The sequence below is a fragment of the Lutjanus erythropterus genome, chromosome 8, assembly GCF_056507025.1.
Source record: "Lutjanus erythropterus isolate fLutEry1 chromosome 8, fLutEry1.hap2, whole genome shotgun sequence".
In the NCBI taxonomy this organism is placed as follows: Eukaryota; Metazoa; Chordata; class Actinopteri; order Lutjaniformes; family Lutjanidae; genus Lutjanus; species Lutjanus erythropterus.
Genome location: NC_139324.1, coordinates 15,489,406 through 15,513,203, shown reverse-complemented (window position 1 = coordinate 15,513,203; position 23,798 = coordinate 15,489,406). Strand labels below are relative to the sequence as shown.

The window sequence follows — 23,798 nt, the reverse complement described above, 5'->3', positions numbered from 1 at the left end:
TCTTCATAACTATGAAAAAAAAATATTTGCTTCTCTTTCTAGGTCAACATTCAGACGGACAGAACATCATCTTCACAGACGGAGAGTACATCAACCAGATCGCAGCCTGCAAAGATGTGAGTTTAGTGTTCCTGCTCAAGTTCCTTGTTACTGTGACAAAATTTTAAATGTGATATTTTAACTTGAATTGCATCAGTGGGGGATAAGTGTTTTCAGGTGTCCCCCTGCATGTATAATTGACTCTCCCTAAGTCCTTCCTCTTTTTGCTCTGTGCTCCAGTATTAGTTGTACAAATTTTGCACCCGATGGAACCTCCGTCAATTTTTCCTCTCCTGTTCCTGTAGTTAGATATGCTATGTGCTAGTGTCATCTGTGTTGCCAAAAAAACCCAACAACAAATATCTTTGTTATAAGATGTTGCATGTGGACCTACTAAAGCAATATACAATCATATACTAGCAAACTTGTGAGGAAATAATTGATGTGGCTTAGCAAAACACTAGTTAAGCTAGCTATCGTTTTGCTAACATTAGCTAACTTAACGGTGACATGTAAGACCCAAGTATTAAAAAATGAGTACTGCAGTCCAAATAGTGAGTTGTTACCATAGACGGTATATTAAATAGGTTGACGCAAGTTGGATCCCCCTGTCCCATCCTCCATAGAGGCAGTCAGTTGGGTTTAAAAAGTCTTGAATAGTCATTGATTTCACAGCGGTTACGTTATGGGCTTATGGTCAGTTTCAACCTCATAGAAGTGTTTGTCAGTGAGATTTTGTGAGCAGTTGTCCCAGCTGAAAGAAATGCAGACCATGTTTCTGTGTGGTCATGTCCACTGTCATCAGTCATTTACACACAGACTACCACAATCAAACCATTTCCTGCTTCTCATTTTTATCTAGTGCAACAGAGTAAGCTCTGTCAATATTTACTGTGTCCCTCATGAAAACCATTTTTTGTTAGTTAAAATGAGAGTAGTCTTTGCTCTTGAACTGCCCAGTGAAGCAGCTGTCACTTCGTCTGCTGTCGAGGCCCTGCCCTCACTCTGAAGGGTCCTCAGCTGATCACCAGCTGTGCCACAGAGAGGGGTGTAGTGTCTGTGTTTATATGTGACTGTGTTGTGTATATGTGGGCGTGGCAGTGGCACCAGATGTGGGTATTCTCCAGAGAGCTTAATCTCTCAAGCAGTTATCTGCATAAGCACTCTGTAATGTGAGTGGGGGAGGGGGAGATGTGAAATCCATATATCTGCTGTTGCAGTTCGCCTTCCTCCTATATAGCAGTTTCTAAGCTAATCTAGGGGGCGGGATACTGTGCGGGGGGGTTGGGGGTGGGGCGATTGGGGTGTCCGCAGAAGCTTCATGCATTTTTAGTGAGCAGCCAGCAAATGCAGCCGCTGCAATGACCACTTAACGGTTGAGGAAAGGCACAAGAGAAATGCAATGTGGGACTTTCAGGGAAGAAGAAGATGATGTGGGTAAAGTATAGGAGGTCAAGGAGATAGTCAGAGGAAGAAGGTAACATGTTGGGAGGATAAGTCAGGGGGTGGGGGGTAGGACTGGCCAGAGGATAGAAGCACTAATTTAATGATTACGAGTGGCAGATGTGATCTTCTCTGCAGGAATCAAAGCACAATAGATGAGTCTGTCATCATTACCTCACAGTGGAAACCATACCATCCCCACACTCCTTCGTCCTTTTTTTAATATCCCTGTTGTCTCCCAATTATTTCCTTGTTGTGCTCCTCTCGTTACCCTTTTTCTTCCCTCTCAGCCACATCCCCTGTTGTCTGACTAACCCACATCTCTGGCAGTTGCATCATACATTATGTGCACTGCATTAGTTGAAGTGGGTGAGTTGTGGATAGATGTCACATCCTTCATGGTGTTCTTAAGATTGATGGACATACTCTAACATGGACATGGCTACATTTACATACTGCAGTTACAGTTGATAGACTTATCAATGACTCCAATAAGGTTATAATCCATGTGTTAATCCAGCACATTAGTTAAGTCGGGGGACTTAGACCCACTTGTTACAATTTACCTCATTCCTCTCTGTACTAAAGCACACACATGCACTTACAGCTAACTTATTTCCATTGTTGATTGATCTGTCAGTTGTTTTTTCAATCAATTAGGTGTTTGGTCCATAAAATGTTTCCCAAAACCTAAGATGACCTCCTCAAATGTCTCTTTTGTCCAGCACCCAAAGATATTTAGTTGACTGTCATAAAGAAGTAAAGAAACCAGAAAATATTCACATTTAAGAAGAAGGAATCTGAGAATTTGGACTTTTTTTTTCTTAAAATTGCTCAAACTGATTAATTGGCCCAGCCTGGTATCTTGTTTTATGTGGCCCATGAGAGCTTGCAAAGAATAGAAATTACACAGTACAATTCTATGTTGCATTACAGAAGTACAGTATAAACTACGTGTCACAGATTGCATCCTGTTTTCGTTACTGTAGGGGTCCGTTAAATGTCAGTATATGCTACGTGGCATCTCATTATCATAGCTGTTTCAGCAGTGTCACTATAGCCAGGTGGCTAGAAACACTCATAGTAGCAGCTCAGTACACTGTTGTCAAATTGAGTTTGACACCCTTGGATTAATCAATTAATCATTACAGCTTTGTGTTTTTGAACTGTTCCTTCTAGAATTTGATTTATTTTGATTGTGTCATTCAATCAGGTGAAGTCGGGGTATGTTTTCATTAAAGCAGGGTCTCCTTGTGTCCTAACGTTGTTAGGTGCTATCTAAATGCCACACTGTAGCAATGTTGAGTCATGAAACTAAACAGCGTTTCCTCCTGTTGGCCCTGACTCCTGTAGGATGGTTTTGTGGTGCGGATCTATACTATGAGCTCAGACCCGGCCCTGCAGCAGGAACTGCAGCTGAAGCTGGCAAGGAAATGCCTGCACGCCTGCGGCATCTCTCTCTTTGACCTCGAGAAGGATCTGCACATCATTAGTAAGTGATACAAAGTGGCTGTGGGTAGTGATTTTCATACGCATACAGTGCACCTACTACAGGAATCTCAGATTGTTATGTGTGTCAACAACATTGCAAAATGTGTCATAGTTTGTTCAAAACACAAAGGAATTAAAAAAAATCATACTTAACAACCTTGTCTCACTGTGTATTTGGCTCTAAATACTATGTTGTTCTCTCAGGCACAGGCTTTGATGAAGAGGCAGCATTGCTTGGAGCCGGCAGGGAGTTTGCTCTGATGAAAACTGCCTCGGGAAAGGTGAGAGTGAACATCTTCTCTGGTGATGTGCCTAAAATGTTTTAAGAAAAATGAAAATTGGATCAGATTCAGCCTGCTGAGCTCTAATAGCTTTTGTCTTGCTAATGACAGACCAGACACTTTAGAGGGTGAACCTGGGGAAAAAGCTCTAAATTGATTGTATTTTGCTACATGTTTTCTTCCTTCTATGTCAAACTGGCCAACACACATCTTGCAAAATTAACATTCCCTTTTAGTTCATGACATCTGTCTGTAGTTAGCTATAGTCATATTTTCCTAGGAATAAGCTGTGCTAAAGCATAACAATATGAAATGTCTTCTTGTTTTGGAAATATTTGGCCGCCCTCTAAACTTAATTATCTTTGAAAAATACAGAATGAGGGAGCAGTATTTGTTGGATGTCTCATGGTCTTTGTGCTGTTTATTGTGCTATGGACGCAACTCTTTTTAGTGGTTATATGCGCCCTGAGCTTATAAAGTGACGTTCGTGCTTAACTAACTGGAAGTGATTAGAGTATTACACTCAGCTAAGCAGTGGCCTTTAATGTCCACTTTCGGGAAAACACACCAGGGGCCATTGCAAGTCAAGCTTTGCTGTGTATGAACTTACATAAGAGTAGACACAAATATAACTAGTTAGAAATTTGAATGATGGTTAACAGCAAATATATAATTTTTGTATCTGTGTACACAGAGGCTGTTGGAGGAATTGACTCGGTATACTGTTTGACTCAGAGTATTTTTATTTTTTTAGAGTCCTTTGTAATCGAGCAAAATAGTCTTAATCACTGTAGGGAGGCAGTTTTTTGTTGAGGAAGAGCTTTCACATTTTTGTGCAGACTGTGTTTGAAAGATGAGAATGCTAAGTATGTCATTTGTTTAAGTGTGTGGAGGGTGTGGTTTTGTGTGTGTCTGTTCTATAGGTGTGGTGCAGTGTGCCTCTTTTGTAGATAGCAGACCAAGGCAGTTGCCTGTTGCACATTTCTGGCTCTGTGTAGAGGCCTAATCTCACTACACACTTTATCTGCAGATTACCCTCGCCCAGACTGGCTGAATGGGTAAAAATAGGAGCAGCTGACCTGTATCTTGGCGCAAAGTTCGCTCATCAATTGGGCTGGACATTACGCCAGACATGTGATATTAGGGAAGGAGTCAAAGGGCAACTGTTTATGGCTTACAAATTTCTGTTCTTCTCTTGCACGCAATTCTTTTGTGATTGTGTAATATGCAAAGTGAATGTCAGATGACTTGAGTTATAAAAATCCTCTCACGTCAAACAGCAGCCTTTGTACATGAATCATCACAAGTTACCCCCATTGTTTTAATTGTTAAAATTAGGGATGGAACAATATATAGAATATTGCAGTATCCCCAAAAAAGTCTCAATATTGTACCGGACTGTGACGATATCTACCGTGATGTTACCGTGCTCGTCAAAGCATAAGCTGCTAATCTCGCATAATACTGGACCAATCAGCCAATCAGTTTTTTGTACATGGTCATGACTGTATGTTGAAGGACCTGTGTGATTCACAATTTTGAAAAAAACTTTAAAGTAGGACAGAATTTTGAAAAAATATCTACTTTTGTTTATTTTGACTGATATTACAATTGTGATATGATTTGTGACATGAGAGGTAATAAAAAAAATTATTACAGCATTATTCTTATTTTGATTGAAAACATGGTAAAATGACTGGTGTGAATTTTTTCCCTCAGTAAACTGTACCTAATGATGTTTTTTTTCAAGTCAAACATTTGACAAACAATGATAAGCATTTTCACTTTAACAAATATTGCACATCTTATGATTTGAAAATTGCAGAAAGCCATATTGTGATTTTGATAAAATTTCGATTTATTGTGCACCCCTACTTGAAAGACCCTTTATGGTCAGAGGCATTGTGTTTCCGGGTCATCCATCCGTCCTCCCCATTCTTTTGAACACAGTATCTCAGGAATGCCTTAATAATTTTTTTCAAATTTGGCGCAAATGTCCACCAGGATTCAAGGATGAACTGATGAGATTTTAGTGGTCACTGTGACCTTACTGAACACATTTTTTGCCATAACTCAAGATTTCATACACCTAGTAAAACAACATTTAACGCAAATGTCTGATAGGATAAAATCATGAAGTGATGACATTTTATATTTTATAAGGTCAACTTCACTGTGACATCATGATGTTCAGCTCTCTATCACTTCTCTGTACTCCTCTGTTACAATCGCAGCATTTTTCTGAGTTATTCATTTGAATCATACATGTCAATATAATGATAACTTACATTTGACTACTTACATAAATAAATGTAGAAAATTTGTAATTAAAGTACGGTTACTAGCCAAAATGTTGTTTTTTACAAAGAGGTTATATCCAGATATTCTTTTCAAGTTGCCTAGCGGAAGTCTGCACTCCAGAGTGTGCTCCTCTAGTTTTTGTTTTGTAATTGTACACAAATAATTCAAACATTTAGGTTTTAAGTTAAGAGGAAAATCAAATCTTATATGAATAAAAATGATGCACACATTAGATTTATTATTTAATAAACATTTTTTCAGGTCATCATTTTCCTTTCTTTTTCTTTTTTTAAATATCATGATAAATATTGTGTCATGGACTTTTCATTGTGGTATTATTATACCTTGAGTTTGTGGTAGCATTATATCTACACTTAAAGTAGTATACACATGGGCTAAAGCCACGTTAATGTTAATGCATGTGAGATGTATGTGAAATTATTGTGGCTCTACAGGATTTTTTTCTGTACTTCTTGGGCTCAGTGGGTGTGTACTGCTGCTAAATGAGAGTGAGTAGCTGGGCAGCATCTCTCCCTTATTCAGATAATTAAATAAGACAAATAAAATGACATCATTAATTAATGAAATCATTAATCATAATTAATTAGGAACAGTGTTGGTGTAGCAGGGATGTTGGTTGCCACAAAACTATCCATAATCCAAACAAGTGAACCCTTGCTAAACTTTTGCCACAAAATGGACATACTATTGATCATGGATTCCTCAAAAATTGCTGATCTTTTTTCTCATTTTCACTATGTTTGATCTTCTTGTTTTATCCTCAACTCACAGATTTACTACACAGGAAAGTACCAGAGCCTGGGTATTAAGCAGGGTGGCCCGTCAGCAGGGAAATGGGTGGAACTGCCTGTTACAAAGTCCCCCAAGATCGCTCAGTTCTCAGTCGGTCACGATGGATCTCATGCACTGCTAGTGGCTGAGGATGGAAGTGTGTTCTTCACAGGCTCTGCCAGCAAGGGAGAGGATGGAGAATCCAGTAAGACATTTTCAAACTATCCACTAGCAATTCATAATTAATTCTGTGTGGCCTTTGTTGAACGCAGAATCAAAGCCATCTCAGTTTCAGTCCTGAAGGTGATGTCTCTTGTTTTCCTTTGCAGCCAAAAGTCGCAGACAGCCCAAGCCGTACAAGCCCAAGAAGATGATCAAATTAGAGACCAAGACAGCAGTGTATACAGCGTGTAACAACGGCAGCAGCAGCATTGTCACCAAGGATGGAGAGCTCTACATGTTTGGCAAAGATGCTATTTACAGTGACAGCACCTGTGAGTTAACTGGGACAGGGCTATTTCAAATGTTCCAACTTCAGGGAATTTTTCTGAGATGTTTCAGTAGTTCCTTGTCATCTACATTGCTTTGATGAAGACAGATTTAATGCTTTTTAAGAATAAACATTGAGTTGTCTATAAATATTTCTCTGTTTGTAGCACTTCCATCATTATCACTACTTTCTTCTCCATAGGCCAGGTGACAGACCTGAAAGGTCACTTTGTAACTCAGGTTGCCATGGGCAAGGCCCATACGTGTGTTCTGACCAAGAGTGGTGAAGTTTGGACATTTGGGGTAAATAACAAGGGCCAGTGTGGCAGAGACACTGGATCCATGAGCCAAGCAGGGAAAGGTAAACATATGGACAAACAAATACACATAACATTATGCTGTATATTCTTTCTCACATTTACTTAGATTGTCTTTGCACTGCACTCAGTCTGATGCTTTTTGTGTTTGTTGTAGCATTTGGTGTAGAAAGCATGGCCACAGCCATGGATGAAGACCTGGAGGATGAGCTAGAAGAGAAGGAAGAGAAAAGCATGATGTGCCAGCCAGGCATGCACAAGTGGAAACTGGACCAGTGCATGGTCTGCACAGTGTGTGGAGACTGCACCGGCTACGGCGCTAGCTGTGTCAGCAGTGGACGGCCAGACAGAGTACCAGGAGGGTAAGAGGGCACAAAAACTGAAAGGGTGAAGATGGTCATAACAGTATCTGTACAGCATTTGTTTTATTAATTAGTAAATAAGTAGTGTCAAGAGCCACAAATTGCTCATCTGACTGGGGGTGTGAGGGTAACCTTTTTAATAACCATCTCTTCCCGATAGCCCTCCTGAGCGCCTGTTCTGTATTTCACTGATGATGAGCCCAGAAGTGGCCGTCATTTTAAAATAATTCCTAGTGTATTTAAACATGGAAAAAAAATTCTGAGCTTTGTGTTGTAGATACTTTAAGTTATCATGAATGACTGGAACTGGAAATGTACGTTGCGATGTTGAGATCTGAGGTGTTTTGTTGCTGTTTACGAACAATGCGGCCACTCAGACACAAACACAACCTACTGCCACATTACTGTTTTTGTTCTTATAGCATAGCAGTGTGGAGTAAAATGTGTGATATTTCTCTTTTACTCTGAAAGCTCACTCAAGAAGCAAACTGAGAGAAATGTTATGGATCATGTATTTGTTATAAGATTGATCAGTAGATAGACTGAGACTTATTTCATCATAGCTATTTAAAGCAGTTTTAGTGCTACTTGTTTTTTCGGGTGTTTTTTGAAATATTTTGAATCAAACGTGGTCTAAAAAGCTACACATGCCACATATTTGAAAAAAAAATAAATTAAATTAAAGAGGGAATTGTATTTTGTGATTGGCATTTTCCTTCAGATTTTGAGATAGAGCTTTTTGTTTGGATTGAGAAAATTTTTAAATGCTCATTTAAGTGAGGATTCTCAGTGAACTGCAGTGACATTTTTGAATTCTACTGGGGTCCCAAGGGTTAACTATGTGAATATAATTTGAATTTTTTTTTTCTGTTTTCATTTGTGTACAGTATCTGTGGCTGTGGTTCTGGAGAGTCTGGCTGTTCAGCATGTGGATGTTGCAAGGCCTGTGCCCGGGAGCTAGATGGTCAGGAGGCCAGACAGAGAGGCATCTTTGATGCTGTGAAGGAGATGATCCCACTGGACCTGCTGCTAGGTATATCAGCTGGTATCTTATCATGACTTAATGTTCCCCCCTGTTTTGCTCTGTCATTCATACAATATTCACATCTCACCTGTTATCAGCACTCACTCACATTGATTACATTTTGCTTAGTCTGCTAAAATCATATGCATGTTAAAATCTCATGCACGTTCACGAACATGTCAGTGGTTTGCAGGATGTTGCAATCAGTCAGAATAAATGATGGTCTTCAGCAGGGATGTGCGCAAGCTGTATATCCTTCTCAGCTATGCCAGTGTGCTGCTTATGTTGCACATATCACAGTCTGTTGCATTTGCTTGAATGCAGTATTTTGCACACTTGTCGTCGCTCAACCTTTTGTTTTATTCTCGTGTTGTGCAGAGTCATTGCTTCTCCATCACGTCTGTCCATCATTCATTGATGTGTGTCTTGTTTTGTTCTGCTCTGCTCTGTCTTCCCTCCTCGTCCTCCTCCTCTTCCTCCTGCATCCTGTCTGGGCTGCCTGTACCTGGGGCCTTTTATATTTTCAGCTGTGCCTGTCCCTCCCCCTCCAGGAGTAAACATCGAGGAGCACATTCAGATCCGTCAGGAGGAGAAACGACAGAGGATCAACCGCCGGCACAGGCTGGAGGAGGGCAGAGGTATGAATCAGGGCTAAACAGAATGCGTTTAGGGAAGAGCTGTGTGTTTTTTTTTTTGTTTTTTGGCTTTATGAAGCTAAGACTTGTATGATAGAGAATCAAACACAGGCTCAGGGAGAGTGAGAACGTGGGAGTGGAGGTTAATGAATAGGATGAAGCTACAAACAGTATGTTGTCCATCCCTTTTTTAAGTTCTGAATAACTTTCAGGTGCTGAGTAAGCTTGGGTGTTGTGCCTTGGTGACCTCCCCCTTGCTTGTGTCTTAATTATTTTCCAGTGTGTGTGTATTGTTGTGGTGTAGTATTATCATGTGTTGTGAGCATTGTGCATGCATGTGAAAGTTTCTTTCTCCCCCAGGCCCCCTTGTTTTTCCTGGCCCCATTTTTATGAACCAACGTGAGCAGGCCCTAGCCAGAATAAGGCCCCTTCAGGCACTAAGGCATAAACGGGACAAGCACAAAGGTACTACGGTCTTCACTAACTCAACGGGTGCAGAGACACCCCTTTGACTCATCTCCCAATCTGGCTGTCCCGCCCACCTCCTCTCTCACTCTCTGACGACAGGACTCTTATGTCGTCACCAGGTCTCATGGTAACAAACGATGTAGCCTGTTTGCAAGCAGCACTCACTGTGACTCACAGTGGGGGAATGACTGTGAAACCTTTAGACCGGGTTAATGTCCAATTTCAACAGGCTGGTTCCCTTCTGAAATTGATTAGGCTCAGCTTGTGTTAATTAACGTAGGAAATTTTGAGGTACAATAAAGATTTGGTCTTTTATGCTAATTCATTTTCTGGTTTAACATTTCTAATCCACGGGGTAGGATGCCTGCTCTGCTCGCTGCTGTTGTTTAGACCTAAATAGAAAGCAGTGTCCTTGTCTAACCGGATTTACCATCAGTCCCATTGAAGCCGATTTGTCACTTTGTGCATACAACTGCAGCATTGCAGGCAGACGTAAGAGCGAGCACTGGAGGGAGAAAGCTTTTATGAATGTTAAGCTGCAAAATATTACACAGAAGGAGGGAAGCAGGATTGTTAGTTTTAAAATTAGTTAGTTTTAAATGTAATGCACCTTATGGAAATTACTTAGAAATCACCCATAAACATCTAAACACTTGGCATAACATGCTCTTGATTGTCAGACAAGCAGTTTGTGTTTATTATCTGAAGTTATTTATGATTTAGGGCCAGCAGAACATGTATAATCTATATTTGTAGTTTGCTTGTTTTGTTTTGTCTTCTGAATCTCAGCACCCTAGGGTTTCTCTTTGCAAAAAATCTATGTGATTGTAACAAACCATGTTTCTTTACTTTCTGAAGTAACCACAAAGAGGACACAATGTCTTCTATAGCCTTCTGAACTCTGGTCTTTTTCAGACTGCCAGGCCAAATCTGTTTTTTGGCATACCCAGATTGTATCCAAATTGATTTTACAAAGTCTGGACAGCAAGAAAAACACGTGAAATGTGATTATTATAAATTTGATCCTAGCCACATATGAAGGCAGGTTGAAATGCATTTCCAATAGGATTTCTACAGACGTGTTTCAGTCTGGACACTCTGGTCGCCTGAATATGTGTGGGCTTTCTTCACTCACAGCACGACACACAACAATGTCAAATGCAGAGTGACAGAAGTGCATTAGAGTGGCTGTGCAGAATCCATGCTGCTACAAGCAGAGCGATGGAGGACAACACCAAGCACAACAGTCCGTGGATATTGTAGTGTGTCTGGTGCAATAGAGGAGTTCTGCACAGCGACTTGACAGTGCAGTAGTTTGGAGTGCGAGATGATTGATCTCTGGGAAGCTTGCATTATCAGTGTACGTACTGGCGCCCACTTTCTTATCACAGATATGGTGGTGTTGTCTGGACAAACAAATCCGATCTCATCACTTGGAAGTAACAGTGCTCACAGTCAGTGTGATTAACAAAGATCTGATTAACAAATCTATTTGCCTGCAGTCTGAACAAAGCCTCTGTATTATTTACTTACAAAATATGTATTAGTAAACAAAACTGTAAAACATAAAAAACAGACACAGTTGCTCTAAAAATCCAAAAATAAAACTCCAAACAGTATCCCTTATTGCCTACACAAAATTAAAAACAGCTGGTATTTCCGTTTGTGCATAAGATATTCTTAATTGTCCCCATTGTGCTTTTGCAATAGTGCTAAACACAGCTGCAGTCATCTTCAATATAATACAGCAAACATAACAACACAGTGGAACAACAAAGACACAACAATAAATACTTCTAGGAATGGAAGATTTATCAAATATTACACTGGTGAGGTAAAAAATACAGATACAATACAAAAATTGGGAATAAGATCAGAAAACCGTAAAACCGTAGTTTGTAATGCACAAGGTTACAAAAGTGAGTTCTGAGCTGGTTGGTTGTTAAGTAGAGCTTTGGACATAGCGATGAAGGAGAACTTATAGTGGTTGTTTTTGCATTTTCTGGCTCTGAGTTGTCCGCCTGAAGGTAAAGGTTTAAATTCAGAGTGTAGAATGTGTGCTGGATCCTTCAGGGGTCTGTTTGCACATCTGCAGGTTAACATCTGCCTGTCTGAGCTGCTGCTACTGTTGCTTTACTTGCTGAAAGGTGGAGCAGGTTGGATTGGAAATGCAGGTCTGAAACTGCTGGTGGATGATACTGTGCAAGCATGATTTTGGGTGCTTAGCATTGTGCCCTCGTTGATGCTCAGCACCCATTTAACATGTACAATTTGAAAACCTTCCTGATACACCTTCATTGTTGAGGACTGTTTTATTCTACCACTTGAGAGCAGCAGTAGTTTTCTCCTTTAAAGGGATAGTTTGGATTTTTGATGTGGGGTTTATGTGTTTCTTATCGATAGTCAGTGTATTTACTATAGTAGCTGGTGGTTGACATGCCCCCAGTTTGAAGAAGCAGCAGGCGTCCTAGTGTGAGAAGGATGGACTAAACAACTATCAATTAATGGAGAAAATGATCAACAGATTGGTCAATAACTAAAATAATCATTACAAGAGAGACTTCAGAAATATGACAGGGTTAATTAATTGATTAATCTAGAAAATAATCATCACACTTATCAACAATGAAGGTAATTGTTAGCTGCAGCTGCAGTTGATACAGTTTTAGTGCACACTATATTTAGAATATTTTTACTGCTTAACATGTTGTCAGACAGTGTTTTCTGATAGCTAAGCGCCAAATATCACTCTCTCCAAACCAGGTATGTGAGCATGGAATCACACTACATGACCAAACATTGTCACCCTCGCTAGTCCACACCAGAAATACTAGTCAGTTAAACTATCTATCAATATTTAATTCATGCACTATACTAGTTAACTGTTGCCTCTAAGGTTTTCCATTGGCAAAATCAGTAAGTTTGCCTCTGAGAACACAGACTACTGCCACTTTGATTGGTTAGTTTGTATTGTTGTGTGTCTTTGGTCACCGAAGTCGCACAATAACGAAAACAAACTGACATGAATGAATGTTTTTACTTAGGGATTCTGGTTGTTTTGGAGAGAGCGATACTTGGCTTATATAACGGCAATTTTCCCTCAGAAAAGGCTATCTAATGGCAAGCTAAAGCAGTGAAAACATTATAAATACAATGTAAACTTAAATCAATACCAATTTGTTTAGCTGGACTTTTTTTTAGGTAGCTAAATATGGTTTGCTGACCCTGTCCACAGCAGTTCATTGCTTAGCCTCCGTGCTGGTACTACTCTCTGCTTCTCCAAACTGGGGCCGTGTTGATGGCGACATCAACTGTGGGTAAAACACTGTCTATTGATGGAGGTACCTCATACTACCCCACTTCAAATAATCTGGACTATCCTGCTGAATAACCTTCAATTTGTATAATAATTCACTCTGGCTGACATACAGTTGTAAGACTGTTGGGATACCTCATCTGAGCATCCTTCTTCATGATTTTACATTCATGAAGAGGAATGAGTGCTTCAAACACCACATCAATACTGGTGTTTCTCTCCATGACCTCCCAATAAGCTCTAAGTGTGCTTTAGATGTTATTAAGAGCACTTCTTTTTTTTCCACTGACATTGAGAGTCAATCAGCTCAATTTCCAATCCTCCCTTATGAATATTTGGGCCATGAGCCATTTTCTGTGAAGTCCAAGTATTGAAACTTAAAGCATTATCTCATCTGGCTGGCCTCAGTTACAGAGGTAAACCACAGTGAGCTGGTTCCTGGTCCAAAAAGGTATTGACAGTCATTATATTTACTGTAATGCATGGGTTTCTATCCAACTTTTTCCACTCGCACACCACTGTGACCTCTTACACAGGGCTCAGGGTGAACCAGATTTCCTCTTCCTCATTGATTACAGACAGGTGTTAAAAAGAAAATCTAATTATTTGCTAAAATGGGACTGGTTGCCAAAAGCCTTTTCTGTTATAGAGGTGTTGTTCCCTCGCTTCTATTTCGGCATGCTTTTCCCTCCTTCTCCCCATTTTCTTTTGAATCGTCTTTTCCCTCCAGCTCCGTTTTCCAGGACTGTGCAGAGACGTCCACCTCTGTGGTCTGAAGCTGCCACTAAACCTCACCCCACTCTCTCTCCACCCATTCTCTACTCAGATGTGTGACTTGAATGTTTGCCTTGTAGATGGTAGCAGTGAGCGTGGAGAGAAGGATGCCAGCAAAATCACCACCTACCCCCCAGGGGCAGTGAGATTTGACTGCGAGCTGCGAGCTGTGCAGGTCAGCTGCGGTTTTCACCACTCAGGTAGGTTCATTCCCCTCATGGCTGCTTCTGGTCAGGTACCACAGTATATTAGTCTACATATTATTTCAAGACCATTTTCTTTAAAACCTCTAAATGAGTGCCTGACTTGAACTAAAGAAAGTAAGAAAATAACAGTTGGGATTATGTTGCTTTGCAGTGGTGCTGATGGAGAATGGAGATGTCTACACGTTTGGTTATGGCCAACATGGGCAGCTTGGACATGGAGATGTCAACTCCAGGTACTGCTTTTGTTGCCTTGTGTGTTATGAATTTAATGTGATACATGTTCAATGAAAGGAATCGTTCGTGACATATAAAAATAGTTAATAGAAAAAAAAATACAGCATTTTATAGAGATGTAATAGTATATCAAATATCTCAATATCACAGAAAGAAAAGCGTCTCAGTACCATATTGAACTCTGACAGTATCGGCCATGATGTTGCATAGTTAATTATTTTATTGCTTTTATTTTTATTTTTTATTTTTTTATTTTATTAAAAGGACTGCTATTGACTGCTGCATTTTCTTGTATTGAGGTTTTACATATGTAATTCAAGCATGCTTAGGTCATGGTTAGTTACTTTTACTTTATTTTATTAAAGAAGGAAAGCAGAACCACTTAAAGTCAAAAGGAAAAAGGGGGTTTATACAAACAAAAAAAAATGTTCACATCAGATTCTTTATTTTATAAAGGTCATATTTTCAAGTTGTCATTTTTCTTTGTTTTTCAATATCATGATAAATATTGTATCAGACTTTTTATCTTCATATTTTTATCTTTTTATCTTTGTTGTTATTTACAACTAATGAACTAATGAAAAAAATAATGAACATATAAGTCTAATTGCCAAGTGACAGTACAGACCAGGAAGGGGTAACACCAGGTTTAGTCCAGTTGTTCTGGTCAAAATCCATTCCAATGTCTCATTTTGAAGTATTTGGAATTGCATTTTATGCATAAGTAAACCAACTGCACTCGTGTGGACACACAACTTAAACTAGATGTTTCTACCTGCTAGGGGTTCTCCAACTCTGGTGCAGGCTCTTCCAGGTCCCAGTGTGCAGGTGACAGCAGGCAGTAACCACACAGCTGTCCTCCTCATGGATGGGCAGGTGTTTACATTTGGCAGCTTCTCGGTAAGAAAACGTCCCTGATACAACATATTATCATCTGCTTTTTTAGAAGGTGCTGAATTCCTGTTTAAATCTAAAACGAAATTCTTAAGACATTGTTTTGGAGACCCCTTAACTTTATTGTCAAAAATAAAGTTAAGGGGCACCCCTGTAGCTCAGTTGGTAGAGCATAGTGGGAGTCACATTAGATGAATACTTTTGTGTTGGTTCTTGCAGCCAACAACAGAGACATGAGGCGTGCATTGCTCATAACGTTACATTCCACATCTTTTATAGTCTACATGTTGTACTGAAGTGGGTGGTGACACGGAAATTAGTCACTGGGAGTAATTCCAGTTCTACAAGTATCTGTATAGCCCACTACCTGCATGCTATCACAGCCACAGTAAAGCACATTAGTTTTAATATGCTAAAAAATGAATTATAATGTTGGTACAATGATGGTCTGGATGATCTGTGTGGAACAACATGACATTGGTGATTGTGATGTCGCTGGTATACCATCCTCTTGTTGACATAAAACTGATATTGAGAGTAAATATGTATTTGCTTGTTTTTCAGAAAGGGCAGCTGGGACGGCCAATCCTTGACATGCCCTACTGGAATGCCAAACCATCTCCCATGCCCAACATTGGTGCCAAATATGGACGAAAGGCCACCTGGATTGGTGCCAGCGGAGACCAAACGTTCCTGCGAATTGATGAGGCTCTTATCAACTCCCATGTCCTAGCTACTTCAGAGATCTTTGCCAGCAAACACATCATTGGCCTGGTGCCCTCCTCTGTGTCCGAGCCACCTCCATTTAAATGCTTGCTGATCAACAAAATGGATGGAAGCTGCAGGACCTTCAATGACTCTGAGCAAGAGGACCTGCAGGGATTTGGCCTGTGTCTGGACCCTGTGTATGATGTCATATGGAGGTCAGTCCAAGGACTATACAGAGAAATAAGTTGCAAACAGTTTAGTTTAATTTCGGTTAAAGGGATAGTTCACCCAAAAATGAAAATTCAGTCATTATCTACTCACCCTCATGCTGATTGAGGGTCAGGTTTATTTTGTTAGTCTCCAAAACACTGCTGGAGTTTGACAGGGAAACAGTGTTGCAGAATCTCCCAAACAGTGGAAGTGAATGGTGACCAGTTTTCAAAGAACAACTGGAAAAAAACATAACATTCCTCCATACTGCTCACCTGGCATAATCCAAGTCCCCTAAAGTTGTGACATGCTGTTTGCTCACTGTCACACTACCCACACCCAGTTCAGACAGTGTGCATGAGCACGTGAATGTGGATCCAAGCTAAGGATTTACATTGATGATTCTGGCTAAAAACATTGTGTAAATAACATTTGTTTAGTCAACTTGGCATGTTGGGTCTTTAGGAAACTTGGATTACACAAGTATGGAGGCATTTTGTGTTTCAAGATGTAGTTAAAATGACTTACGGGCCTACCTGACAAACAGACAAACACAGTATATTTGCCAATCTATGATCTAATGTCATCCGACCTTACAGTGGGGCAAGACATCATTTAGTTATTTATTAATTTTTGTAGCATTGCATGGTTAACATATTCAGTTTCCTGCGAGCCTTTCCTTCTTTTAAATTCTGCTGTCTAAACCAGAGGCAATAAAACCATGGCTTACAGGTAGACGCTAGCCGCTGTTGACCTCTGGTGGTCAGGAGTGATAATTATCAGTGATAATAGGTACAATGATAGATAAAAAATTTGACACTAAATTAAAATGCCTTTAATACAACTGTTAGTTTTCTTTTTCCATTCTTGTTTTAAATAGGGGGTGCTCACTATTGTGACTTCCTGAAGTCCCCCATATAGGCCTGATATTATTTTAAGCCTGGAATTTGCTCTGTATACATTAATAAAAACCTTCAGTAGGTTGTTTTCAAACGCCTTTTAACTTTCTAACGTAAACTTGTTTATGTGATGACATATATGAAGAAATTTAAAGTCCTTTTTTGATTTTTAATCCCTACCACCTCTGTGGCCGTTTACATGCTTTTAGGTTCCTGCCTTCCTCAAGAGAGATGCTGTGCTACAATGCAGTGATAGCTGATGCCAGGATGCCCTCTGCTACAGATCTACAGGCTCGCTGTAGCATCCTCAGTCCAGAGCTCGCATTACCCTCAGGATCACATGCCACAACTACTCGCTCTCACGGAGCCCTACACATTCTCGGTAATCCTTTGCATCATCAGCCATTCAGCAAAGTGTCTTTGGTCATGTGAATTTTTTATGAATGTCTTATGAATATGTACATAAATACCACAACACAAACAGTGATGGACAATCTGGATATCTGCGTTTCTTGAAAGCAGGTTTTACCAGTGTTTTTACCCTACTTCTCTGATTGGGCCATAGCCTTAACAGTGTAGCTCCCTAATTTCTGTCACAGGTAGATTTATTTAATAAAAATTTATTAAAAAGTGGCTGTGAAACTTCAATTTAAACTGTAATCATTAAGAGTTTTCACTTTTTTGTCCTATTGTCTGTGGTATTATAGTGAAACTTTTATAATAGTCATCATATTCTTTAACAGGAACTATAGATTTAGTGATCTTGTTTCCATGCTTTCATCAGTCTGCTTCAATTCTTCGAAAAATTAATTTGACAGACAGATTTGCTCTTAGATTTTCCTCAAACATATGAGTAAGTTTTTGCAGCAATGCTTGGTTATGAATTGAAATCAAAAGAGGATTACTAAGAGGAAGTATACTGGGTTATCCATTTAGGTTGCCTGGATACACTGGCAGCCATGCAAGAGCTGAAGATGGGTGTAGCCAGTGCCGAGGAAGAAACCCAGGCAGTGATGAAGGTCTACTCCAAGGAGGACTACAGTGTGGTGAACCGCTTTGAGAGTAAGTGGGTTCTTTAATACAGGATACATGGTAAATCATGTATGAAGTTCATGGGACATACATTTTAAGTGTTTGAGTCTAATGTTTTACCTTTTTAAGTCAAAGCTGCTGAATATGTGAAACAAACAGTTTATCATCCTCTTTAGTAAACAACCAAAGTGGATAAAAAGCTTCTGTGTACCTTGCACAGCCTTATTGATCGTATGTGTGATGTTGTAGGTCATGGTGGTGGTTGGGGCTACTCAGCCCACTCTGTGGAAGCCATCCGCTTCTGTGCTGATGCAGACATCCTGCTGGGTGGGCTGGGCCTGTTCGGGGGACGAGGGGAGTACACTGCCAAGATCAAGGTAAGCCATTCTGTGGCAGACACATTAAATTTTTTTAGCCATTTATTCAGTGTTTATTTCAGGCATATTTTTCCATCATGGCTGTAATTTTAGAATTCACTTGCTTCGTGCCAGGACTGACACCTAATTCATGTGTGCGCTGAAGCAAATTGTCTACACAGCTATCTCAAATGTACCAAATTCCAGTCACATTGGGTTGTCCGTTGAAATTGTATTTCATTTTCTGCTGTAAATTGTGAGGTAACACTTAATGAATAGTAAATTAATAGATAATTGAAGTTAGTTAAGACAGACAGAGAGTTGGTGGTATTTCATGCAGAAAAGGGTTGCAGGCTGGAGTTGATTTCACAGCCACCACAGAGGACTCAGCCTCTCAATATATGGGGTGCATGCTTTACCAACTGAGCTACCAAGGTGCTCCATGTTCACTTATTATTAGCAATGCTATAATTTATGTTTTATGGAATATAAAATAATTCGTTTATAAATTATACATTGTATCATAGCTGACAAAAGACAATCGCAATTACATCTTGATTAAAATTAGTGAACTAACAGGCTATTTTGCTGCACAGAATATTTTTCACACTTAATTAAGTATTTGTCAGTGATTTCCAAATGATCTGTAAACATTTAAGACAGATCACAAAACACCTCAACAGCAATTATACTACCTTATGTACGTTATGTTAAGTACGTGGACTTTTTCAATATCCCAAAGTATGTTTGTTCCTCCATAAACCTAAGTAGTTTATGTGACTTTATTTTGAAAGTCTACCTGGAATAAACATTTTTTGAGTGTTAACAGAAACATAACCATTAAATAAAATTCAATAATAATAACTATTAATTTACCATTTATTAATCATAGTTAATACAAAGTATTGCCCCATTATCAATGCAGAGCTTGAATAGAAAGTATTGTAATAGCCACTGCAGGATAATGCAGTCTATGGATTAAATAGAATTCTGTTCTCAAATTATTTTCATTTATATTATGTTAACCTGGTCCTGTTGTTATACAGCTTTTTGAGCTGGGACCTGATGGGGGAGACCATGAGACAGATGGTGATCTGCTGGCTGAGACTGATGTTCTGGCCTATGACTGTGCAGCCAGGTAAAGTTTGATTTTGCCCTTGGTTCTCATAACTATTTATTTCATTCATGTGAGTAATATGATCTCCATATTTGATAGCCATAATGTTGGTGTCTTTTTTTCCCTTCTTTTTTTTTAAACTTAAATTTAGGGAGAAATATGCCATGATGTTTGATGAGCCAGTGCTGCTGCAGCTGGGCTGGTGGTATGTGGCATGGGCCCGAGTGTCTGGTCCCAGCAGTGACTGTGGCTCCCATGGACAGGCTACCATTACTACTGATGATGGGTAAAACTGATTTCTCTGTATAGAGAGCACTTGAGCATTTATAAGTTATTACATCTGATAATTTTTTCATGTATCATTTAGTCACATTTCATGTTATATAATGTTTGAAATATTGGTCATAGCTATTTAATTTATCTTTTTCCCCCTTTTTAGTGTGGTCTTTCAGTTTAAAAGCTCCAAGAAGTCAAATAACGGTACAGATGTTAATGCGGGTCAAATACCTCAGCTACTTTACAGGCAAGTAGAATTCCTTATGTTTTACGAAGAGATATGTAAGCTTAATTTGTCTAAAGACTTTTCATGTAAAAGTTTTTAATTGCTTCTTTATATTTTTAACATTAGGCTTCCTTCAAATGATGGCAATGCATCGAAAGGGAAACAGCAGACTAGTGAACCAGTCCATATCCTGAAGCGCTCATTTGCTCGTACTGTCTCAGTGGTGAGTTCTGTCTCTGTTTCTACCTGTTTAAGTGTCTTGGCTGGTGTTTTTTTTTTTTACAGTGCTGTGTGTGACTGTTCTCCTCTGTCTCTCTGTAGGAGTGTTTTGAGTCTCTGCTAAGTATCCTTCACTGGAGCTGGACCACCTTGGTTTTGGGTGTGGAGGAGCTGCGAGGGCTGAAGGGATTCCAGTACACCGCCACCTTGCTGGACCTGGAGAGACTGCGCTTTGTTGGCACGTGCTGCCTCCGCTTGCTCAGGGTCTACATCTGTGAGATCTTCCCCATTGCTGGTAGGAGCACAGAGGAGTTAACAGTGATTTAGCCATGGCAATAAAATGAAAATATGAAGAAACCCATGGTGTTAATGCTTTCAGTGAATATTATGACTTCAACACTGAATCAAGGCTAACAAGTTATAATAACCATTGTTAATAAATGGTAAATTGATAGTTAATTAAACCGTAGCTAATAGTAATTTCACTGTTAACAAACAATAAATTGATAATTAACATGGTTTGCCTTGGATTTTAAGGACATAGAACCTAAAATTTAAATAAAACCATCATTTTTACATAAATATATTAGTAGAAAAAAAGAAGAAACATTAAAATCCAATCAAAATTGGTTTATTTCATGTTTGTCCAGTGTACTAACAAAATTTGGTATTGATTTGGAGTGACTGGGTCATGACATGGAAGCAGTTGAAAAAAATGCTATATCTTCTATAAGTATGTAAAATGAATTAATTATGCATAAGTAATCAAAACAGGTCTGCTACATTAAACCAATTTTGGACACATCAGTTGCAATAAATTACACTATACTTTACAATTGCTTCATAAGGGGTGTACAAAGCATATATAAACCTTTTTTGAATGTTTGTTAAGATTAAAATAACTGTTAACAAAAGTTTAATTGACTATTATTGCATTTTTTTTCTATTTATTAATGATCATTATTTTAAAGTGTTACTATATTAAGAATAAGCATTTGCAATGCTTTTTTCTCTTCAACAATGTTCAATGATGATGTTCATCCTTATTATATATCCTATTATTTATATATCCTTATATTAATTTTAGTATGGGATACTGTATGTGTCATTCAATACTTCTAGACATCATTAAAACCATTACAGACTACTTTTTGTTTGTATTTCGTGGATATAAAATAGTAAAACATTTCCCTGTATTTTGAGTGTAGCTTCTGATAAGATCTCACTTTTTTTTTTCCCCTGTTGGTTTCTTTGATTTCTAGCCAGCACCAAAGCTGTGGTGGAGGAGTCGAGCAAGCTGGCAGAGTGCGTGGGAAAGACACGCAGCCTGCTGAAGAAGATCCTTTCAGAAGGCATGGACAACTGCCTGACCAAGCTGGACAACGACCCCCAGGGATACTTGTCCCAGCCTTTAACCCTGCTGGAAGCTGTGCTGCAAGAGTGCCACAACACCTTCACCGCCTGCTTCCACTCATTCTACCCAACCCCAGCTCTGCAGTGGGCCTGTCTCTGTGACCTGCTCAACTGCTTGGACCAGGTCTGTAACAGGAGACCATGTCATTGTACTTCAGAAGGTCTTTTACATTAGGGATGTTTTGAGACAGTTTTCTTCCTTACTGTTACCAATTCCAGTACCTGAACATTGCATATGGACTGATACAGAGTACTGATCTGACTAGGGATGGGAATCGGGAACCAGTTTCATTTGAGAACAGGTTCCAAAGGATCTGATCCATTAGTATCATATGCCTCCGAGTTTATCAGTTCCTTTCATCAGTGTCTGGTCTACACTGATGGAAATTTGCAACAACAATGAGTCATGGCAGAGAGCCCTTTTTCTTCTGTGAGTGAGAAATAATAAAACAGTTGTGTCAACGCTGAAAACCTGTGGAGGCTTACCTTTTCTTCCACACAGAAAATTAATCAGGCATTGAGTAGAATCGACACTGGCATTGGTGTCAATTAAATCCAATCAATTCCCATCCCTAGATCTGACACATTATAAGTCCTGCATCCCTGTTGTAGTTCATTTCACCATAATTACCTTCTGACTATGCATTATCATGCTATTTACATGGCTACTTGTTAAAACAAATCAATAATTTGACACAAAAATATTGATTTAAAAATGATTTTATCGATTTAAAAAATTAATTTCTTCGGAATCTATGATCAGATGTGCATCCATAGCAGCAGTTTGCTGTTCAGCAGTAAGAGTCCCTTATTTAAATATGACTGAGTCTAGTTACCTTATTGTTACCATTAGCAATAAATGTATTGATTTCATTAATAGTGCAGTGTAGTATAATGTATAAAATGTCAATGCTCCGTCACAAGTTCCCAAAGCCTGGGTTGATGTCTTCATATTAGATATTTGGATATTCAATTTAATTGTCTGGTAATAGAAAAAGAAGAAGCAAAGCAGCAAATTTGAGAAACTGAGAACCAGTGAATGTTGACTTTTTCCCTGTCAATGGACTTAAGCAGTAATTATCGAAATAGCTGACAATAATTTTTTCTCCTTTCTTCATCTTGACCAATTATTTAAGCTATACAGATGGTCAAGACCATTTTAAAATTCAGCAGGCCTACTACTTTTAGATATTGAAATGATACTCTTGTGCAGAGCAGATCAACAACATTTCAGAACCACAGCTCCCTAACAATATTGTCTTACGTTGTTAAATGAACATTTAGAAATTCATTCTTGTTCTCCCTGTTTTTCAGGACATTGCTGAGGCCAACTTTCGCACATCCAGCAGCCGTCTGCTGGCAGCAGTAATGTCAGCTCTGTGCAACACCTCAGTCAAGTTGACATCCATCCTGCCCATTGCATATGACGGGGAAGTGCTGCTGCGTTCACTGGTCAAACAAGTCAGCACAGAGAACGACTCTGCCCTTGCTCACCGCTTTCCCCTGCTGGTTGCCCATATGGAGAAACTAAGCCATGTGAGTTTTTGCACGTCTTATGCTGGACATCAGGTATCCTCACTTCAAGATGGTGGACATGGGTGTGGTGACGCAGGAAATGTTTGATAGGTAGCATTACAACATCATACTATCAATCCTTTTCCATCTTTTATTCCGTCAGACTGAGGAGAACCTGATGGGCATGACCAGTTTCCGGGAGGTACTGGAGAAGATGCTGGTGATTGTGGTGCTGCCGGTGAGGAAGAGTTTGAGGAAGGAGGTAGAGCTGTTCTCTCCACACCTGGTCTCCAACACCTGTGGTCTGCTGGCCTCCATCGTCTCTGAGCTCACTGCCTCCGCCCTGGGCTCCGAGGTAACTTAACTTACACTAACACTCACATGGACCCACACAAACACGCATAAGGTATGCATGTTGGGCCACAGGGCTTATCACTTCTATTCATGTCTAGTGTCCTTTAAACAGACAATTAATCCTGACATGATCTTAGCTTGCACTTGTGGAGCCTCTTTTTTTCAGGAGCCTGAAAAGAACTGTCATCTGTTTTGTCTTTAGGGTTGTTATTCTCTGTTGTCTCTGTACTAAAATGTAAATGCAAAAAGTCAACAGGCATGAGAATGACTTCTACACAGGCTTTCCTCCTTGTGTGATCCAAAAAATTTCCATTAACTCCAGAGTGTTGTAAAGTCCAAAAGTCAAAATTTCTTGAAAAAATAAATTGAAATATTCTTCTTCAAATCATATTTGTTGGTGTGTAGCC

General features: G+C 39.4%; 1 protein-coding gene across 3 annotated transcripts in view; it reads left to right on the top strand.

Annotated features, from left to right (window-relative positions):
• Window positions 1-23,798, top strand: part of mycbp2 (MYC binding protein 2) — an 85,315-nt gene that overhangs the window by 19,981 nt on the left and 41,536 nt on the right. For all 3 annotated transcript variants that reach the window (XM_084724667.1, XM_084724668.1, XM_084724666.1), the window contains exons 9-33: window positions 43-116; window positions 2,836-2,974; window positions 3,178-3,254; window positions 6,348-6,552; window positions 6,677-6,841; window positions 7,039-7,197; window positions 7,311-7,515; window positions 8,403-8,548; window positions 9,067-9,177; window positions 9,535-9,639; window positions 13,813-13,932; window positions 14,090-14,171; window positions 14,955-15,072; window positions 15,631-15,989; window positions 17,093-17,265; window positions 17,820-17,945; window positions 18,165-18,292; window positions 19,318-19,409; window positions 19,540-19,674; window positions 19,828-19,911; window positions 20,017-20,113; window positions 20,212-20,404; window positions 21,372-21,646; window positions 22,837-23,058; window positions 23,201-23,392. In XM_084724667.1, coding sequence (XP_084580793.1) covers window positions 43-116; window positions 2,836-2,974; window positions 3,178-3,254; window positions 6,348-6,552; window positions 6,677-6,841; window positions 7,039-7,197; window positions 7,311-7,515; window positions 8,403-8,548; window positions 9,067-9,177; window positions 9,535-9,639; window positions 13,813-13,932; window positions 14,090-14,171; window positions 14,955-15,072; window positions 15,631-15,989; window positions 17,093-17,265; window positions 17,820-17,945; window positions 18,165-18,292; window positions 19,318-19,409; window positions 19,540-19,674; window positions 19,828-19,911; window positions 20,017-20,113; window positions 20,212-20,404; window positions 21,372-21,646; window positions 22,837-23,058; window positions 23,201-23,392 — 3,782 coding nt within the window. The remainder of the gene's footprint in view (window positions 1-42; window positions 117-2,835; window positions 2,975-3,177; window positions 3,255-6,347; window positions 6,553-6,676; window positions 6,842-7,038; window positions 7,198-7,310; window positions 7,516-8,402; window positions 8,549-9,066; window positions 9,178-9,534; window positions 9,640-13,812; window positions 13,933-14,089; window positions 14,172-14,954; window positions 15,073-15,630; window positions 15,990-17,092; window positions 17,266-17,819; window positions 17,946-18,164; window positions 18,293-19,317; window positions 19,410-19,539; window positions 19,675-19,827; window positions 19,912-20,016; window positions 20,114-20,211; window positions 20,405-21,371; window positions 21,647-22,836; window positions 23,059-23,200; window positions 23,393-23,798) is intronic.